Genomic DNA, 17,738 nt, shown 5'->3' with positions numbered 1-17,738 from the left:
GCAGGAATACTGAAGATTAACAGAATATGGTAAGAACTTGTTTGATTTCAGAGTGCCTTTATAAGTTGGCAAGGCATTGTGGGAAAGTTGTACAGCTATGAAATATACTTTTCCTGTTACAGAACAGCCAAGGGTTTGTAATCTCTAGGGCTGGGGGGAAAGGCGGGGTGGCATGTTTAAGCATACTTAATTCACATATACCAAAACAATTGATGAAAGAAATGTATACCTGCCAGAACAAATTTTCATTAAAAAATACAGACTGTGAACTAACAGCAAGGAATATTTCTGACAACATGTTAAAATAAACCTCCCATTAATATTTAAGTACTGCAACACTTTACATAGCAAAGTTTATCCATTTAGCCTTGTTTTACAATTAACAAAATTAAGATAAGATTTTATGCATTTATGTAAAAATACATATGCAAACGTTCACCTTTCAAGACTTCCAACAGAGTAGAAATGACCCATTAGGTGCATAAAACAAACACTGTTAAAGCGCAGCAAGTAAGATCCATAACTGGAATGGGGGGCGGGGTTGTTAAACGTGCTATCTGAAGACTAGATCTGTAATAAGATACGTAGTGGAAACACTCAGGTTGGAGTATAACCATACTGCTGTCACAGGAGTGCACACATTTTAAAGACTTTGGAAGATTAGGAGTTAAAATGGCATACTTGATTAAAGTGCCAATATATTACTACTCCCTCCCTCAAAATATGGGAACCACATAGTAAGCACAAAAGACTAGTTTTCAGTAAGGCAAGATCTAAACTTAGTTTTGAAGACATTGAGATTAACATAGTAATCCGCTGGACTGTGTTATGACAAAGTACTTTTGTTCAGGACAGGAAAACTTGTATTTGAAGAGTGCTGAGTAGCACTTTAAACCACCCTTGCATTGTTCCATTCATCTTTTATTTCTGTCCCAGAAAGCTATGACAATATTAAATGGTAATAAAAATCTCTTATTGCACTGACAGTAAAAGGATGTTACCAATGTTAGTAAAATCTTTCACCTGATTCTCTAAGTTTTGACTTCCTATGACTATCTACCAACACCTTTAATGAAATGTAAGCGAACAAACGGACTCTTGTAGCAAAACTACTTGGGGAAAAAGCATGGTTGTACGTCCCTGGGGTTTAGATACTTTAGCATATCTTCTGTAACCCATTGGGTGTACTGACATAGGTATCAGCAGCTTTGCTCTGATTTTTTTCTTCTGGTCAATGTGATTAAAAAGTCTAAACTGACAAAGGTCACGTTTGGACAATAAGGAGGTAGATTAATAAAATTATTCCATCCCAGCTGTTTTAGCCTCCATCTGTGCTCAAGTTCTGCACATCTGTATACCAACTGCATATTTTCAACACTTAATTGAAACCAGTCAACTGGCACATCGTTCTGAGAAGACAGATTACACATTTTTCTCCTCACTTTGAGAAAGGTTACCACCACATCTGCAAATTTCAATACAAATAGTTTTGTTTTACACTATTGAATCACTTTCAGTTTTCCCAGTGCCTCAGAACTTGCTTATGTGGGAAATCAGATTTTATGGAACTATCATGCCTGCTTTAAAGGGCATTTAATTAAATTAAATGTTACATCTTTAAAATATATTTCCCCAATTTTATATGAGGTGAAAACACAATGTCCATTATGCAAGTCAATAAGTGCATTTAAATCCTGGACTTTCAGCCCTGGACACAGCCATTTGTGCTACACATTTAGTTGTCTGTGCACCAACCAGGAGAGGGAAACTTGATGCACACCTTGCTAGTAGGTTACTAATTTGCCTAACAAGAGTAAAATACTGGAGAATATAAATCATGAGTTCTATTTCTGGCTCTGGAAGGTGCCTATTGTTCTGGGACAATGCAAGTCTGGTGTCTCCCATATTAGAAGCATGGGCTCTATTCCCAATTCTGTAGGAAGCAACATTATGCCATCTCTCAGTCTGTTGAGAGATCCAGAGCTGATAGTCCAAGTACCTGATCTTATCAAGGGTAGCAGTGGGCAGAAAAAGGGCAGTGAAATACAGATACCATTAACAGCAGTAATTACCAGGCAAATAAGAACTCATGATCCTTTGGATCCCAATATAGCACACTTTTCCCAAGAAACATTTTTGAACAGGAAGAGTATCTTTGACTGATCAACTGAAAGGAGGAATGTTCTGCAAAATATGATTTAGCTGGAAGTTCTATCTGTTAAAGGATCTCTTGAAAAAAAAAAAAAGTTGTTTTATACATTTTATACTAATATAGGTCAGACCCTTTAGTATATTAGGCATCTTCAAGGTTAATATATAATATCTAGATGTTAAAGCAAAGGAATCTCAGTTTCAATAGTTCACTGCAAATAGGGGAAGAAAAAAGAAAAGGCATCAAACCTGAAGGCAAACTAATTCTATGTCCATCTTTAAGTTTTAACCGACTCCTTTTAAACTTCCCCTTCCTCTTCTTTACATTAGGCTTCTCTTGATTTAACTGGAATATCAAAATGTTCAGCTCACGCTCCAGGACATCAATCTCCCGTTCCACTAACTGCTGCTCACGACGTTTTAATAATTCTTCCTGAGATTTCTGCTGAAGGGCTGCTCTTGTCAGTTCTTCTTCACGTGACCGCAGCTCCTTAGAATAAGATTTACACAAACATGGATAAATGAAATTAGAAAGAATTGTACTATTAGCCTTTTTTACAATGCAATACTAAATTAGTCCTTTATGAATTTTCACTGTACTTTATAACTAAGTAAGGATGCATGGGCTAGATGAATGGACTGTAAGGTGGGCAGAAAACCGGCTGGAGCATTGGGCTCAAAGGGTAATGGTCTATGGCTCGATGTCTGGTTGGCAGCCGGTATCATTGGTCCTGGGACCAGTCTTGATCAATATTTTCAACAATGACCTGGAAGATGGCATGAGTGCATCCTCAGCAAGTTTGCATATGATGCCAAGCTGGGAGGGAGTAGTAGATATGCTGGAAGGTAGGGTTAGGATTCAGAGAGAACTAGACAAATTGGAGGATTGAACCAAAATAAGTCTCATGAGGTTTGATAAGGACAAGTGCAAAGTCCTGTACTTAGAATGGAACAATCCCATGCACCAGTATAGCCTGGGGGCTGATGCTGGGCAGCAGCTCTGCAGAAAAGGACCAGAAAGGGGTTACAGAGGACAAGAAGCTGAATATGAGCCAGCAGTGTGCCCTTGTGAAGAAGGTTAATGGCATACTGGGTTGCATTAGTAGGAGCATTGTCAGCAGATTGAGGGAAGTGATTCTTCACCTCTAATCAGCACTGGTGAGGCTACATCTGGAGTACCGTGTTCAGTTTTGGACCCCCTACTACAGAAAGGATGTGGACAAATTTGAGAGAATACAGCAGAGGTCAATGAAAATGGTTAAGGGGCTGCAGTACATGACTTCTGAGGAGAGGCTGAGGGAACTGGGCTTATTTAGTCTAGAGAAGAGAAGACTGAGGGGATTTAATAGCAGCCTTCAGCTAAACTGAAGGGTGGTTCTAAAGAGGATGGAGTGAGACTTATCAGGGGAAGATGACAGAACAAGGAGCAATGGTCTCAAGCTGCAGCAAGGTAAGATATTAGGAAAAACTCTCTCACTAGGAGGGTAGTAAAACACTGGAAGAGGTTACCCAGACAGGTAGTGGAAGCTCCATCCTAGGAGGTTTTTATTTTAAGACCTGGCTAGACAAAGCCTTGGCTGGGATGATCTAGTTGGTGATGGTCCTGCTTTGAGCATGGGCTTGGACTAGGTGACCTCCTGAGGCCCTTTCCAACTCTAATTTTCTACGATTCTATGATTTTAAAGCACAAAAAAATCCATTATAGTCACATCTGCTTAGTTCTTTACAAGTCACCTGTCTTTCTGTAGAAAAAGATCTTCCAGGCATTGAACAGATCTTTTAGGTATCACGTTTACATCACAAATTATATACACTGAAGCAGAAGCAGCACTGTGACCAACATCACCATCCTATGTTAAATCAAGGACTTGTAATGAGACCTCTGGTGATCATAGAAAATGTGTTTGGTCAGCTCTCATTAGGTTATAAATTCCCTTTCTTATTTTATGTTCATCTTGCACCTATACAATATGCTTTATACAGCATGTCTATACCATAAAGAGACCTCTCCATGGTTGTATCCTAGCAAAATTGCTGCTGGGGTTAGCTATGTATAGAATGGTGCTGGTGGTATGAAAATTTCATAGATTTCATAGACATCAGGGCTGGAAGGGACCTCGGAAGATCATCGAGTCCAGCCCCCCGCCCAAAGGGCAGGAAGTCAGCTGGGGTCATAGGATCCCAGCAAGATAAGCATCCAGTTTCATCTTGAAGGTGTTCAATGAAGGCGCTTGAACCACCTCCGGTGGCAGGCTGTTCCAGACCTTGGGGGCTCGGACAGTAAAGAAGTTCTTCCTTATGTCCAGCCTGAAACGATCTTGAAGTAGTTTGTGACCATTCGACCTCGTCATCCCTTGGGGCGCTCTGGTGAACAAACGTTCCCCCAGATGCTGGTGGTCACCCCTGATAAACTTGTAGGTGGCCATCAGATCACCCCTGAGCCTACACTTTTTCAGGCTAAAGAGCCCCAGGGCTCTCAGCCTGTCATCGTAGGGTCTGCTTCCCTGACCTCTGATCATGCGCGTGGCTCTTCTCTGGATTCTTTCAAGCTTCTCCACATCCTTTTTGAATTGTGGAGCCCAAGACTGGACACAGTACTCCAGCTGCGGCCTCACTAAGGCCGAGTACAGGGGGAGAATGACGTCCCGGGATTTGCTTGAGAAAATAAAATAAAATAAAATGAAATAAAATAACTGTATAGCTTCTCTTTAACAAAGAACTATTTCAAAATTGAGTGGCGTAACTATACCCCAATTGCTCTTGAAAAAAATACATCCAGTTCTGAAGACTTCAAAGCAAGTCACAAGACAATCTGTATGTACTTTCAGGCATTATTCAATCCAGGAATTTTAAATGATTTTTTTTTAAACAGAATATGCCATTCAGAAAATGTCATCACTACATTCTTCGAGGTCCTACTTGATATTTTTAATTTAAATTATTAATAGATTAATAGTAAATATAGGGTGCAAGTATTTAAAAATTTTAACAAATGTCATCAAGAAGAAAATTCACTAAAATTTAATTAAAAAAAAGTCAATTAAAAAAGGCCAAAGTATTTATTCTACCACTTTGCTTTTAGTCAATAGCAACAGAATCGCAAGTCTACTCACTGGAAGTTTTATACTGTAATGATTAAAAACTGATGGGAGTGGCAAATTATGACAGATCAGTGTTAAAAAGGAATTTGGATCTCATGGCTCAGAACCTGCACCATGTTTTCTTTCCTATATAAAGCCAGAAGGGACTTCCCTTGCATTTGTAGCATACATTGGCAATTATGCTGTCCTTTTTGACTGAAAGGACAGTACAGAGCTAAAAAAAAGAAATGAGGACTTCCTAGAAAAGCCAATCAGGAAGAGAGGAACTAGCCACTTAAAAACCAGAGAAAGGAGGGAAGGCAGTTCATAAATATCAATGACAAAAGGATGAGGCAACAAACGCCTAAAGGCAAGCAAGACTGTAACCCCTGAAAGGAAGAGGAGCAGCAGAAGTTTGCAACTATTATCATATCCTCAGTGTAGAAACAGAAGTGACCTCTGAAGATCTTGCTGGTTACACAGAACGCAACACTATCTAAAACAGTTTTGAATGGCTACTCAGCCCAAACCACAAGAAAAATCAAGCAGGCCCACAAGAGATCTTCAGCTATCCAAAACTGACTGGGTATTGACTGTGAAGGAGAGTCAGGGTAACATTTTGGGGACTAGCAAACTACAGGACAAATATGCTATCTTCTTGGAGCTTGGACACAAGATACAACTTTAAAATTGAATAGGCTTCTGAGGTCAACCAACAAAAATCTAACTGGGATGGTTCACACTGTTGCTCAGAATATAGCACAGGCTGTTTCAGAGAACTGGAAAGTGTGCTGAAGGAAAATTGTTTCCCTTCTGTCATCTTCCTTCTACTGCTTAGAAAAATGGTGTAATGTGAAAAATTTTGGTTTGGGGAAATACTGTCCCCTAGAAAACTGGTTCCCCTTCTACTAATCTGGAGGCCAAAGCAGCACTATTAACTCTTCTCCTTATAGAAGCCGAGTTAGTCTTCTGGGGACCAAACTGGCTAGACTTTATAAGAGGGTGTTAAACTAAAAGAAGAAAGAAGGAAAGTGTTACCAAATAAGCATTTAGGAAAAATCAAACTCGCCAAAGGACACTGAGGAAATTATATACCCATGTACCAATGCTAAAATAAAAGCCTCAGTCATTGCAAACGATGAAATTGCTATTTTGGAACATAAGTTCAACCTATATGGATGGTATTACTAAAACCTGCTGGAAAGGACTCATGTGACTGGAATGCTTACAAATGTTTACAGCTTGTTTAGGAAGAAGACAGCAGTATTCTGTTCAGAATTTGGGGAGAAAAGTCAAACGATAGATGAATATCATATGCTAAAATGCTTTATGCTCCAAGGACTAAATAGAGGCCATTTTAAAAAAAGATCCCAAAACTAGACGTTTTTAAAAGTCAGCAGCTCCAAATAATTTACACTGAATAGTTTTTAAAACATCTCACCAAGGCACTGTCTGGACCATTTCTTCCCTAATATCACATATTTTTAGATACATAAGTATGCCTTATAAGTATAGTAAAAGCCACATTTATCCAGCTCTTTACAAACCAGCATGCCAGTCAATGCACAAAACTGAAACTAGAAGTACCCACCGTGGCACTTCCAGTTTCACCAAGCCCCCACAGCCTGGGGCAAAGCAGCCTGTGCTGCCAAGCCCCCAGGGCCCGGGGCATAGCAGCCTTTCCCCAGTGTGCCCGGGGCCCCATTCCCTGTCCCCCAGCACACCGATGCGGTGGGAGGGGCAGCAGCGCACTGGACGTGGTGGCCCTAACAAGCAAAGACACTCGTTTGGGCCTCTCAGGTAATTGGCATATTTGGTTATCCGGCACCCCCCATTTCCCATGGGTGGCGGATAACAAAGCTTTTGCTGTAGAACATTTACCTAAATATACGATGACCCCGATTATAAAATGACCCCCCAATAATTATATTTTATATATGTAAAATGTACACATTCGCTATAATTTTCCAGGTGTGGAATCTAAATAATGGAGGTTTGCCTTGAATTTGTCCCCTTCCCATTACTACAAGGAAAAATGAATTGGGAAGGGGACGGGGCAGGGAGAAGAGTCAGGCAGCCTCTTTCCTGTCTGCCTCCATCTTACTGTCAACCCTGCTCTTGCTGAACACATGGAAGTGATGAGCAAATTTGAAAACACTGACTTTTAAATTAGAGATAGGTACAATAACTTGTATATAGTATCCATAGGCTTAGTTCATCCAGAAATGGTGCAAGTTACCTTTTTATTTTTTAAAGTCCAGAAGTTTTAGCACAGCTACTCCATAATCATACCTTTTAAGCAGCACTTTGGCACCTTCTTGTATATACTACAAACTGTGCATGGTATTAGGCAAAAGCCAAGAGGTTCCTGATTTATCATGTAGTTTATTGGGGCAGGCCCCATTAGAGAGTCAGCAGGATTTCAAACTAAGGCGACCCCACAGCTTAGCACTGCTCAGTATACATGTGTACTCCAAGTATCCCCCCAAAAAGGATCCATGTGCTAATCAATCTCCCCACTCATGACTGGAACCAGTTATTCTTGTCATGACTACTGGGGTCTTCCAAAACTATGCAGATGAGGTGCAGGGCTACCTGGTTCAGCTTCATAAATCTTTGTTGATTGGTGGATGTTGATATTGATTTGCCTTATGACAGGTTTGACAAGTTCAGTTACTTAAGGTAAAGATGCTGCTGATGTTTTATTGAAGTCTCTTAAATATAGTTGACTTGGTATATATAATATTTTAATTATATAACTGAATGAAAATCAACATGAATGGATAAAAAAAAAGAAAACAACTACCTAATAGTTCTCAAAAGTAACTGTAAAGAAGGAGTAGTCATTAAATGGGGTGTTTTTAACAGGGTGGCATAAAGACTTGCTTTTTTTGGTCCCATATTATGTAACGTTTTATTGGGGACCTAGAAGGACAAAAAAGACCACTCAAGAATTTGCTGATAATAAGATTGGAAGAGAGTTAAATAATAAGGAAGACAGGTCACTATAAAAGCTTGCGACTAAACAGTGCTAGTGTGGCTAAATGCAGAGTCATACATGCGGGAAGGGAGACTATAAATATTTATGGCTGCTGATGAACGTGGAAAATAAAAGGAAACACATCATTTTACTTTCAGCTCAACACACTTCCATACCAAATGCAGCACATGCCCAGAAGAGGAACTGTGTCAGTTTGTCCCTGCCTGCCCAATGTCTGTATAGATCATGCACTTCAGCAGGGCTTTTTGGTGCTTTTATATCTAATAGCTGAATCAGCTATTAGATAAAGTGCCAAAATGCTGAAGCATGTGATCTATGTAGATGCTGGGGAACCAGATCAAACTGATGTGGTTCCTTTTTCTGTGAAGCACCAGGTTTTTTTTCCATGTCTGCCAGCGTCCAACATGATAGATGACTATCTTAAAAAGAAGCAATGAAGAAAGACTTGTAATTTGGGGTGGATATTAGCTGAACAAGAACAGCCAATGCAATGCTGCTGCTGAAAGAGCTAATGTATAAGCAAGGGAATACTGAGTAGGGAAGTCACACTACTGTTAAATACTGAGGCGATATAGTGAATAGCGAACAGTTTTGATGTACATAGGTCAAAGAATGTTGAGAGGGAAAAAAAGAAAGGGGTTTAAAGAAGTCATAGAATGATTAGAGGATTGCCTTATATCTAGGGACCTATTGAATTCATGGCGAAGTGGGTGTGCTGGGGCCCCTTTAATCTTGTAGGTTCCCCTGAACCCCGCACTGATTGGTGAAGGGGTCCTGCTGACTCACTTCTGATCAACGGGGAGACAAAAACCGTGGTTTTAAATATGGCGCTGTTTTTGCCTCCCACCACCAATTGGCTGAGGGGCCCCAGACAGCCTTCATGTCTGCTGCTGACTGGCAGGGAGGCAACAACAGCACAGTGTTTAAAACTGCAGTTTTAGCTTCCCTGATGATCAGGAGGGAGCAGTGAGGTCCTCCGCTAATCGGCAGCGGGGGAGGAAGGTGAGGGCACAGTGGCAAGGGGCGCTTGGGGGAACATGCAAAATTAAAGGAGCCACTGCGCACTAGTTCTGCTGTGAATTTGGTAAGTCCCTACTTATATCAGTAGTGCTCAACCTCCAGTCTGAAGGGCTCCCCTTGGGTCTGGAAGTTTGGCACTGAGGGAGTGGTGGTAGCATCAACTGCCACAGCAGTTGCAGGAAGTTGCAGGGAACTATTAATACCACTGCTCCCCGTCAACAAATTTCTATACCTGTGGAGAGCCTTATGAGCCAAATGACAGCACCTAGGTGCCAGATCAAGGTGGAGCATGAGGTTACTCCATGGCTGCATCCAGGCCAGTGTGCTAGACTGCACCTATGTACTGACCCCATGCACCAACCCCACTGAGTCTGGCCCATGACTGACCCTGCCTGCAGGATCTGACCTGCAGGGCCAGAAGGTTGAATACCACTGCCTTATGTTGAAAGGCACATGGAGCTGAATCCAGTGTACTTAAGGAGTACAAATAAACACACTTCCCGCAAGGAAGCGTGGGGTAGGGACTTACTGTGTCAGCAGTTCTGTAGTAACTGATCATCTACTTGCACCTACCCTGTGATACGCAAAAGCTAAGCCAAGACAATTTATCTTTCAGTGGAACAAGGGTAGTCTGTTGCACTCCAGCTTCCATTTACTCTGGGGACAGTTTACTCAGTTACTGAATATCAGCTACTCTATGGCAATAACCCACCTACTTTTAAGTTGCTGCAATGTATTTGTTTGCCCATATACAAACAGAAGGTTAAAGGGCAAGTTTCAAACTTTGGTCCAATCTTGCCATGGATTTCCTACACCATGAAACAGTTAAAAGACATGTCCATCAAAAAGGAAGTTTGTTTTGGTTTTTTTAACTTTTACATACAAACAGGATTTCAAACCATAACTAGGTAAAAACCTTACAGTCTGTTTTTTTCCCCCTAAAACTACTATGCTTTTGGAAGGGTCAATCATTTTCCATCATGCCCACATATATATTGGTTTTGAGAAGAAGCAGAGAAGCCTAAACCTCCTTAAAGGTTTACTGAATGATGTAGAATAGCTATAATAAAAAAAGACAAGGAGTTATTTTTCCTGTCAGTACTTAAGTTTGAGCCCAACGTTCCTACTACATGGAGATTTAAAAAAAAACAAACAAAAAACTGGCAAAACTGTACATTGGTTGACTTCCTGCCATTCTGCTCCAGATTTATAGTCTTTATTTTCACTTGTTTAAAACTAAAGCATGAAGGAAAATGCAAAAGTCCTTGAACTCCGAGACATACCATGTAACAGCAGTTAGTAGCTCTATAAATTATTTTGAGAATAGACGATATTCTAAATATAACTGGAATCAAGACAATTTATAAAGTTAAAAAGGGCACATCTGCACCAAGAACAGACAACAATGTTCAAGTTTACCTATGAGAAAAGTAAAAGTATAGGGTAAGGGGTTCCCAATGTTTTGTTGTTGTTTTGTTTTTTTTTTAAACAGCTGCCTGGCTTTAACCCTGGAAGCTCAGATGTGACCCCGGAAGCTGCTCAGGTGGGCGGACAGATGCGGGGGCGAGGGGCTCAGAGCAGGGGACTCATGCAACGACCCCACAGCAAAACCACTGCAGCCCGGTTGGTTGGGAACCTCTGGTATAGGAGTTATCTTAGGCCTGAGCTATATACATATTCAGACTTCTGGCATCATTATGGAATAATGCCAATAAGTGTCCCAATCCCACTAGTAAAAAAGCCTGTACCCACTAACCTACACACCAGTAGTTCCTAGTTTTCCTACTCCTTGATTACAGTTATTACACTTACAACTGGAAAAATCCACTTACTTTTTCTTTAGTCCTCAGTTCATTGAATATCTGTTGTATTTCTAATTTCCAGTCATCTTGCATGGAGTGGAAGGATTCTTGAGGCATTTCGGTCATAACTGCCTCTTCAATGGCAGTAAGCTGTTCAAGAATTAAGGCAAATGATGGTCGGATATGAGGATCTTGCTCCCAACATTCTGAAATTCACCAAAATCCAATCAGTTGCACTATAAGGAGAAGCTTACAATTACACAATCCATAGTTTTCCAATTCAAAGTTCAAGTGCTTACCTTCTTCCTAAGAATTGCCTACGTTCTCTTTGTTTCTATAAGTCAAGCTTACCAACAGTATAACAGGGCTTTTCAAAGTGTTATAAAAGTCAAGTTTTTTTCCCAAACATAACTTCTATTTTCAGGATCTGAAGAAGCAGACTACCACAGAAACATAGAAAATTAGGCTTGGAGGGACCTCAGAAAGTCATCTAGTCCAACCCCCTGCTCAAAGCAGGACTAGCCCCAACTATATCATTCTAGCTACGGCTTTGTCAAGCCAGGCCTTAAAAACCTCCCAAAAATGGAGATTCCACCATCTCTCTAGGTAACCCATTCCAATGCTTCACCACATTCCTAGTGAGAGAGGTTTTGTTGTTGTTTTTTAATTTTTTTAAATATCCAACCTAAACTTCAGTTGCTGCAACCATTGCTCCTTGTTCTGTCATCTGCTACCACTGAGAACTATCAGCACTATGTAGTATGTTAATAAAATGAACAACCAGAGGCAACCTCTGACACTGCAACATTAGTCTGCAGTTCCCTTACTTCTTTTTAAAGAAGGGATGGCTGAACAGAACACGTTTGGACATCAAGAGGTGACTGTGACATAACTGTGGTTTCTGATGGAAGTGATTTTTAAAGTGATGTGATACAGTACTGTACGGCTTATACCAGGAAAGTAAAAGACATGGGCCCTAGGCTGGGTCTGGCCTGTGGAGCTCTATCACCTGGCGCGCCATATGCAGCTGGCAGCACACAGGGCCAATTTGTGGGCCCAATCAGCCCAAGGACCAGCCCAGCACCACTCATCCAGACCATGGGGCTTGATGAGTTCGACACTCCTGGATTACACCGAAATGTGTTAAAATGTACTGGAGTGGCAGGAAGGGGAGTAAAGGTAGAGAGGAATCACTACATTATACTTGGTTGGCATACTACCAGATGAAGTGTTTGAGTTTTAAAGTAATTGTATAACCCAGCATAAAGAAAGCACAGATATTGCAGAAGGACATGTACATTTTGAAGTATAAAAAAGCAGTATAGATACCTTTCATTAGTTTAGCAAATGGTTCAGGACAGGTGGATGGAATGGGCAAGGTAAGTTTATTGACAGCTACTCCATAAGCCACAGCGAGACCATCAATGCCACGGTACGGAACTTCTCCTGTAAGCAGTTCCCACAGCAACACTCCATAACTATAAAGCAAATTTTAAAATGGTTAGTTTTATCTTCCAAATATGTTTATTCAGAAAAAACCCAGTTAGCACTTTGTCCAGTTATATACTGTAATAGATAAGGTCTTTAGTGTCATAGGTAGGGACCTACTGAAATCCACAGGAAAAAAAAGAAACAAAAACAACAACAAAAAATCCAACTTACCAAGCACTGTGGCAGCTCGCCGGGGGGAGGAGTAAAGAAGGGGGCCACCTGCTCAAAGGGGTGCCAGAAAGATGGCTGCTGCCCCCACCCCTAGTCACTAACTAGCTGCAAGGGTGGCCTATCATGTGCCCCCACCCCTTTCCACCAATTGGGTGCAAGGTACAGGACTATGTGATGGACAGCCTTTGCAGACAATTAGCAGTGAGGGGCGGGGTCACCAGGCCCCTCAGTCAGGGAACAGCCCCTGCAAATTAGGTAGGTCCCTAAGTCATAGGTGAAGGGACTATTTCACTTTTGTCACCTCCTCTTTCTTATATCAACATTTAATAACATTGTGTATATTGGCCAAATGTAATGGCTCGCAGTCCACTTACTGCCTTGCACTGACTGACAACATACCCACATGAAGAACTTGGGAAGGGAAAACAAACAAACAAACCTTTTTTCTACTAGGTACTGTGAGAGCCTTGATGGAAAGAGAGGATGATTGGGATTAAAGGTGGGAAGGGAAAGTGTAAGGAAGGAAAGGGGGACTTTAAAAAGAAGCCTTCTAGATATCACCCCATCAATATCAGCCAAACCAAACCAAACCAAACCAGAGTTTGTCCAAACAAATAAAGATATCACTTTCTCTTCAAAAGAAAAGACACTATTTGAAACCTGAAATTATGCTTCCCCATGACATACTGTAAAGTAACCTCTTACTTTTTTAACCTTCTTACAAATCATGTAGCAGGACCTGAGATACTGCCACATATACAATTTCATTTTTCTAATCTGGGGGAAGATGGTGAGGGGAATATATTGCCTCCTGTCAAATAAACAGAGGAGGAAAATGTCTTGAATTTTAGAGCACTAACATTTTACTTCTTGATTTTCTATCAAATTCCAAAACAATTAACTGTCCTTAGAATTTCTTGAACTGACTTTTTTTCTCTCCTTTTTTCAACTATCTCTGTGGACTTTGTTACCACCTGTACTTAAAAAGTGAGCCTTATAGTTACTCTTTTCACTCCTATTATACAGCCACAAAATGCAGAAAAAAAGACACTAGGGGCAACCTTCTCCTAATTTAGCAACTGCAGAAGGAGCAGCCCAGAGGAAAAGGAAGAAAAACTAAACAAAACAAACAAAGGGATAGATAATATTCTCTCCATTCTCACCCATGAGAGTCACCTGCAACACTGCTTTTCCTCCACAAAATGTGTTGGGTCAGCAAAGACAGAAACAACTGCATCGTTCTCTGGCCTTGGCTCTCTTTAGAACAAAGTTGTTTAGAATTTGTATGAATTCTTATTGTTTTATCAGAAATCCCAAGACACTATATAGTGCAACAAAAGTACTACCAGAAGAGAATTTAAAAATGTACATTAATTGAATAACAAGCAGTGTCTGTCTAGAGCTACATTCAAAGTCTTGACTTCTCAAAGCCTTATGTTCTCCTTGCTTTGGATATGCAGGCTACTGAACTAACATTTGTTTAGAATTAATGAGAAAAAGCACTGAAAAAGGTATACTAGACATATTGGTGAAGTCTTGGGCTTTTTCAGTAAACTGATTTATCAAAGAAAAGATGCTCCCAGATAAAATAGACCAGTATGCATCATCCAAAGAGAAAAGCAAACTCACACTCCAACAAAATTTCATTTCAACAGTTACGTGAAACAATAATGAGTAGTTTGATCTGTACTGAACTTTACACAGGTGAAGATCTCTACCAAACCACTATTTCTTGCTTTCAAACCTAATTTTGGGCACCTAAATAAGTCTTATGCTTTCTGATATGGTCATAAACTCTGCTCCCAAATACAGAGCAGTGAATAATCTGTACTAAAATAAACCAAAAATGTCTGTTGAGAACTTTAAATGAAGTTCAGCAAAGCAGTGCTGCATTTGGCTAAAAAGGCAGGGGAAAAATATGCCTCAACAAGTTGTTCATTGTACTGTCCAGGTTCAGTTACTTTCTGAATTCAAAGTTTCTAATGTTAAGTAGTTTTTAACACTGACAGAAAGATAGTTGTGGAATTCAATCAAACCAACACAGTAACAGTCTGAGAATGCCCATTTTAATTATAGAGGCTGAACGTTAATCTCAAGAGCCGTTCAAGAGCCAAAACCAGGGAAAGGAGGGGCAGTGGACGGAGGGGGAAGAGGGGAAAATGAAGGGGGGAGGGAAACCCACAGTCTAATTTTACTAAGTGCGGGTTTTGGGAGGTGCTGTTCTATCATTACCTCTGATAAGTAGTTATTACCTCTCTCTCAGGTACAGAAGCAGCTATTTGTGCAGTAAATTCTGTAAACCCAAATACAGTCATTCTAGGCATTTATTCCCAGCACTTAAGAGGAAGCACCTTTTAAAGAAAATGCACAGAATCATCTATCTATTCTTGCATCTTCCTAGGCCCTTGAAATGTATTCCCTAATGGTTGAACCTGTTAAAATTTAGCTTATTTTTCTTAATGCCATGAAAGTGTCTCACTATTTAAGTCCATCCTCAGGTATTTAAGGCAGAGTATCCATTACATATTCACTTAAATCTAGACTCACGATTCTTATAAACAATTTCCTACTCTTATGCCAGCCAAATAGTTAAACTGAAATAATGACTCTTCTTGAAAAATACATTTTATTTTCTCTTCCACTCTTCTAAACAAAACAAAAAGACTACATGGCAGGCAACCTTGTCCAGATGAACTTCCCAGCACTAGCAGATTTTGGAAATCTGAACACTGGATACAAACCTGTCAGTCTCCACTGCTTCTGGTTACTTTTTTTATATCAAGTCCTGAGGAGGATTGTAAATACTGTGTATATTTAGTTTAATGCTAAAACATTTCAAAAAGAAAATCCGTCACAATTTAGCTGTTCTCCATATGACTTGTAATGTGCCCTACTGAAACTCTTACATGCTCTGCATCCAGAATGCTATTTATTTAAAAAGGAATAGCATTCAGTGGGACTATATTGCACAACCAATTTTCTCTACTTTTCTATTAAGGAAAGAGTATAGAGGAACAGAATAGATCAAGATGAAGAAAGCAGGCAAGACAGCAGGACTGAAAGCAAAGTGTACAACACAAGCCTTACTAAATAAAAACCTCTCCTGTTAGGACTCCATCATTAAACTAAATACTTACATTTTTACAAGAGAGGCGTGCAGGATAGAAGGCGAAGAAGAGAAATACTGTAGATTCCAAAAATGTAAACTAATGTTGCAGAAGAATATAAAACAATTGCACCAAAGCATACCCCCTCAGATACCTAAAAGCCTGGACAGGACCTGTAATTAAGCATGGAATACAGCTGGTTAGGGAAACACCTCCACCCAACCTCCATCCCAGCAACACAAAAACAAACTGGTTCTCTCAAATGGCCACCAACTCAGACTGATGCAAAACATCTGGCCTAAAGAATGAGGGTTCAGACTTCTTACAGATAATAAGTACATCAGAAACTAGGAGTGCAGCCTACGGAGCTATCCTGATTTTACCAAAAACATGACTTCACGGTGCAGAATAGCAGTGACACATCTAAGCAGACCCTATATGAGTTAAGAACCACACATCACAAACCTTGCACAAACTTAGATCAGGCAATAGATTATGTAGCATTAACCCTTCCAAATGTGTTACTTATACATTTACTTGAAAGAGCTCAAAATTTGAGGCTATATTTGGAAGACACAGCCAAGGGGTAGAGTGGCTAAACAGTGTGGGAGTAGAGAAACTTGGAACCCCCTAGCCAGTGGTGACTGTTTTATGCAATGCAAAAAAAAAAAAGCAACTTACCTGCCCACACAATTATTTCTTCCCTTTGATACTCAACATATTGCAAACTGCATAATTCAAGCAGCACTGATTCTAGAATTCTACCCAATTCACTCTTAGGAGATTACCCATGGATTTAATTTATGGAAATCCCCACCACCCTAGTGGTAAAGTAAAGCTGTTTCTGGCTCAAATACACCTCCATCTTCCTCATACTAACAGAAACTCATTTAATGTCTATTTATGTATAATCTCTAATTTAAATTCGATTTCACAGTTCATATCTAAAAATAAGCACTTGTTAGATTCATAAGTAGCAGCACCAACTTAAGTTAACATTTGGCAAAGTTAAGGTGACAGCCTCTTTACCTTGATTTGCAACTTTTATTCATTTACCAGATTTACTGCATATGAGGTAATCATCAACTAGTCTCAGTACCATGTCTTACATACCAGGCAAACTTTCCAGAGACTGGTTAAGAAGTTAATGTAGGATCTGCCTCTTCATAGTCTATTTATGCAACAAGGGTAGGAATTCTTGTTTCCCCCATGTAAAATATCTAGGCATTTAAACTATCTGGGGATTTAAGAAATGAAAGGCTTCTCTTACTGAGTCATTGATTTCTTTAAGATATTAATGTTAAAATAAAAGGATGAGAGAGCTATGACTATTTAGACAGGCCAATTGAGGTATATTCTGAAACAAGAATTATACTTAACAGGTGGTAAAATAGAAATTCAGAACACCTTATAAACAAAGGGTTTCTTCACATATCAGTTTCTCCCTGCAAAATCTTAGGAGGAGAAAATTGCTATTAAGCAATCTGATGTAGTAATCTGAAGTAGACAAAGCACTTACCTCCAAATATCACTTCCTTTAGAAAACATTGAGCACTTGATAACTTCTGGAGCCATCCATGCATACGTGCCTGCTGCACTCATTTTAGTGGTTTTGTGCCATTCCCTAGCCAGACCGAAGTCTGTAATCTTCAAAGTTTTATTAAAAATGTCATCATCCTCTATCTTCTCCAGTAACAAAACTACAGGGGGGGAAAAAAAGTGTTTGTAAGCGTTTCAAAATGTAAATTACCTGCCACCACAAAATTTGAGTAAAATACTGTTTCAAATTAAATTACAATGGTGAATCAAAAGGGCACAATCATGATACTTAATTTAACTTTATTATAGAGTAAGGGGGAAAACTGCCAACTTTAATGCTGCAGTATATTACACACATTCAATCTGAATCTGACTT

At 39.9% G+C, this 17,738-nt stretch overlaps 1 protein-coding gene across 3 annotated transcripts in view; it reads right to left on the bottom strand.

Annotated features, from left to right (window-relative positions):
* Nucleotides 1–17,738, bottom strand: part of MAP3K21 (mitogen-activated protein kinase kinase kinase 21) — a 50,804-nt gene that overhangs the window by 9,460 nt on the left and 23,606 nt on the right. For 2 of the 3 annotated variants that reach the window (XM_006027447.2, XM_006027448.3), the window contains exons 2-5: nt 17,343–17,523; nt 12,384–12,532; nt 11,085–11,260; nt 2,401–2,641 (exon numbers count right to left, since the gene is read on the bottom strand). In XM_006027447.2, coding sequence (XP_006027509.1) covers nt 2,401–2,641; nt 11,085–11,260; nt 12,384–12,532; nt 17,343–17,523 — 747 coding nt within the window. Of the gene's footprint in view, nt 1–2,400; nt 2,642–11,084; nt 11,261–12,383; nt 12,533–15,853; nt 15,997–17,342; nt 17,524–17,738 lie in introns of those variants that run through there. The other variant, XM_014521706.2, reaches the window with a different exon arrangement.

The sequence above is a fragment of the Alligator sinensis genome, unplaced genomic scaffold (genome assembly GCF_000455745.1).
Source record: "Alligator sinensis unplaced genomic scaffold, ASM45574v1 scaffold93_1, whole genome shotgun sequence".
In the NCBI taxonomy this organism is placed as follows: domain Eukaryota; kingdom Metazoa; phylum Chordata; order Crocodylia; family Alligatoridae; genus Alligator; species Alligator sinensis.
Note: the sequence above shows the minus strand (reverse complement) of the source record. Positions and strands in the feature narration are given on the sequence as shown.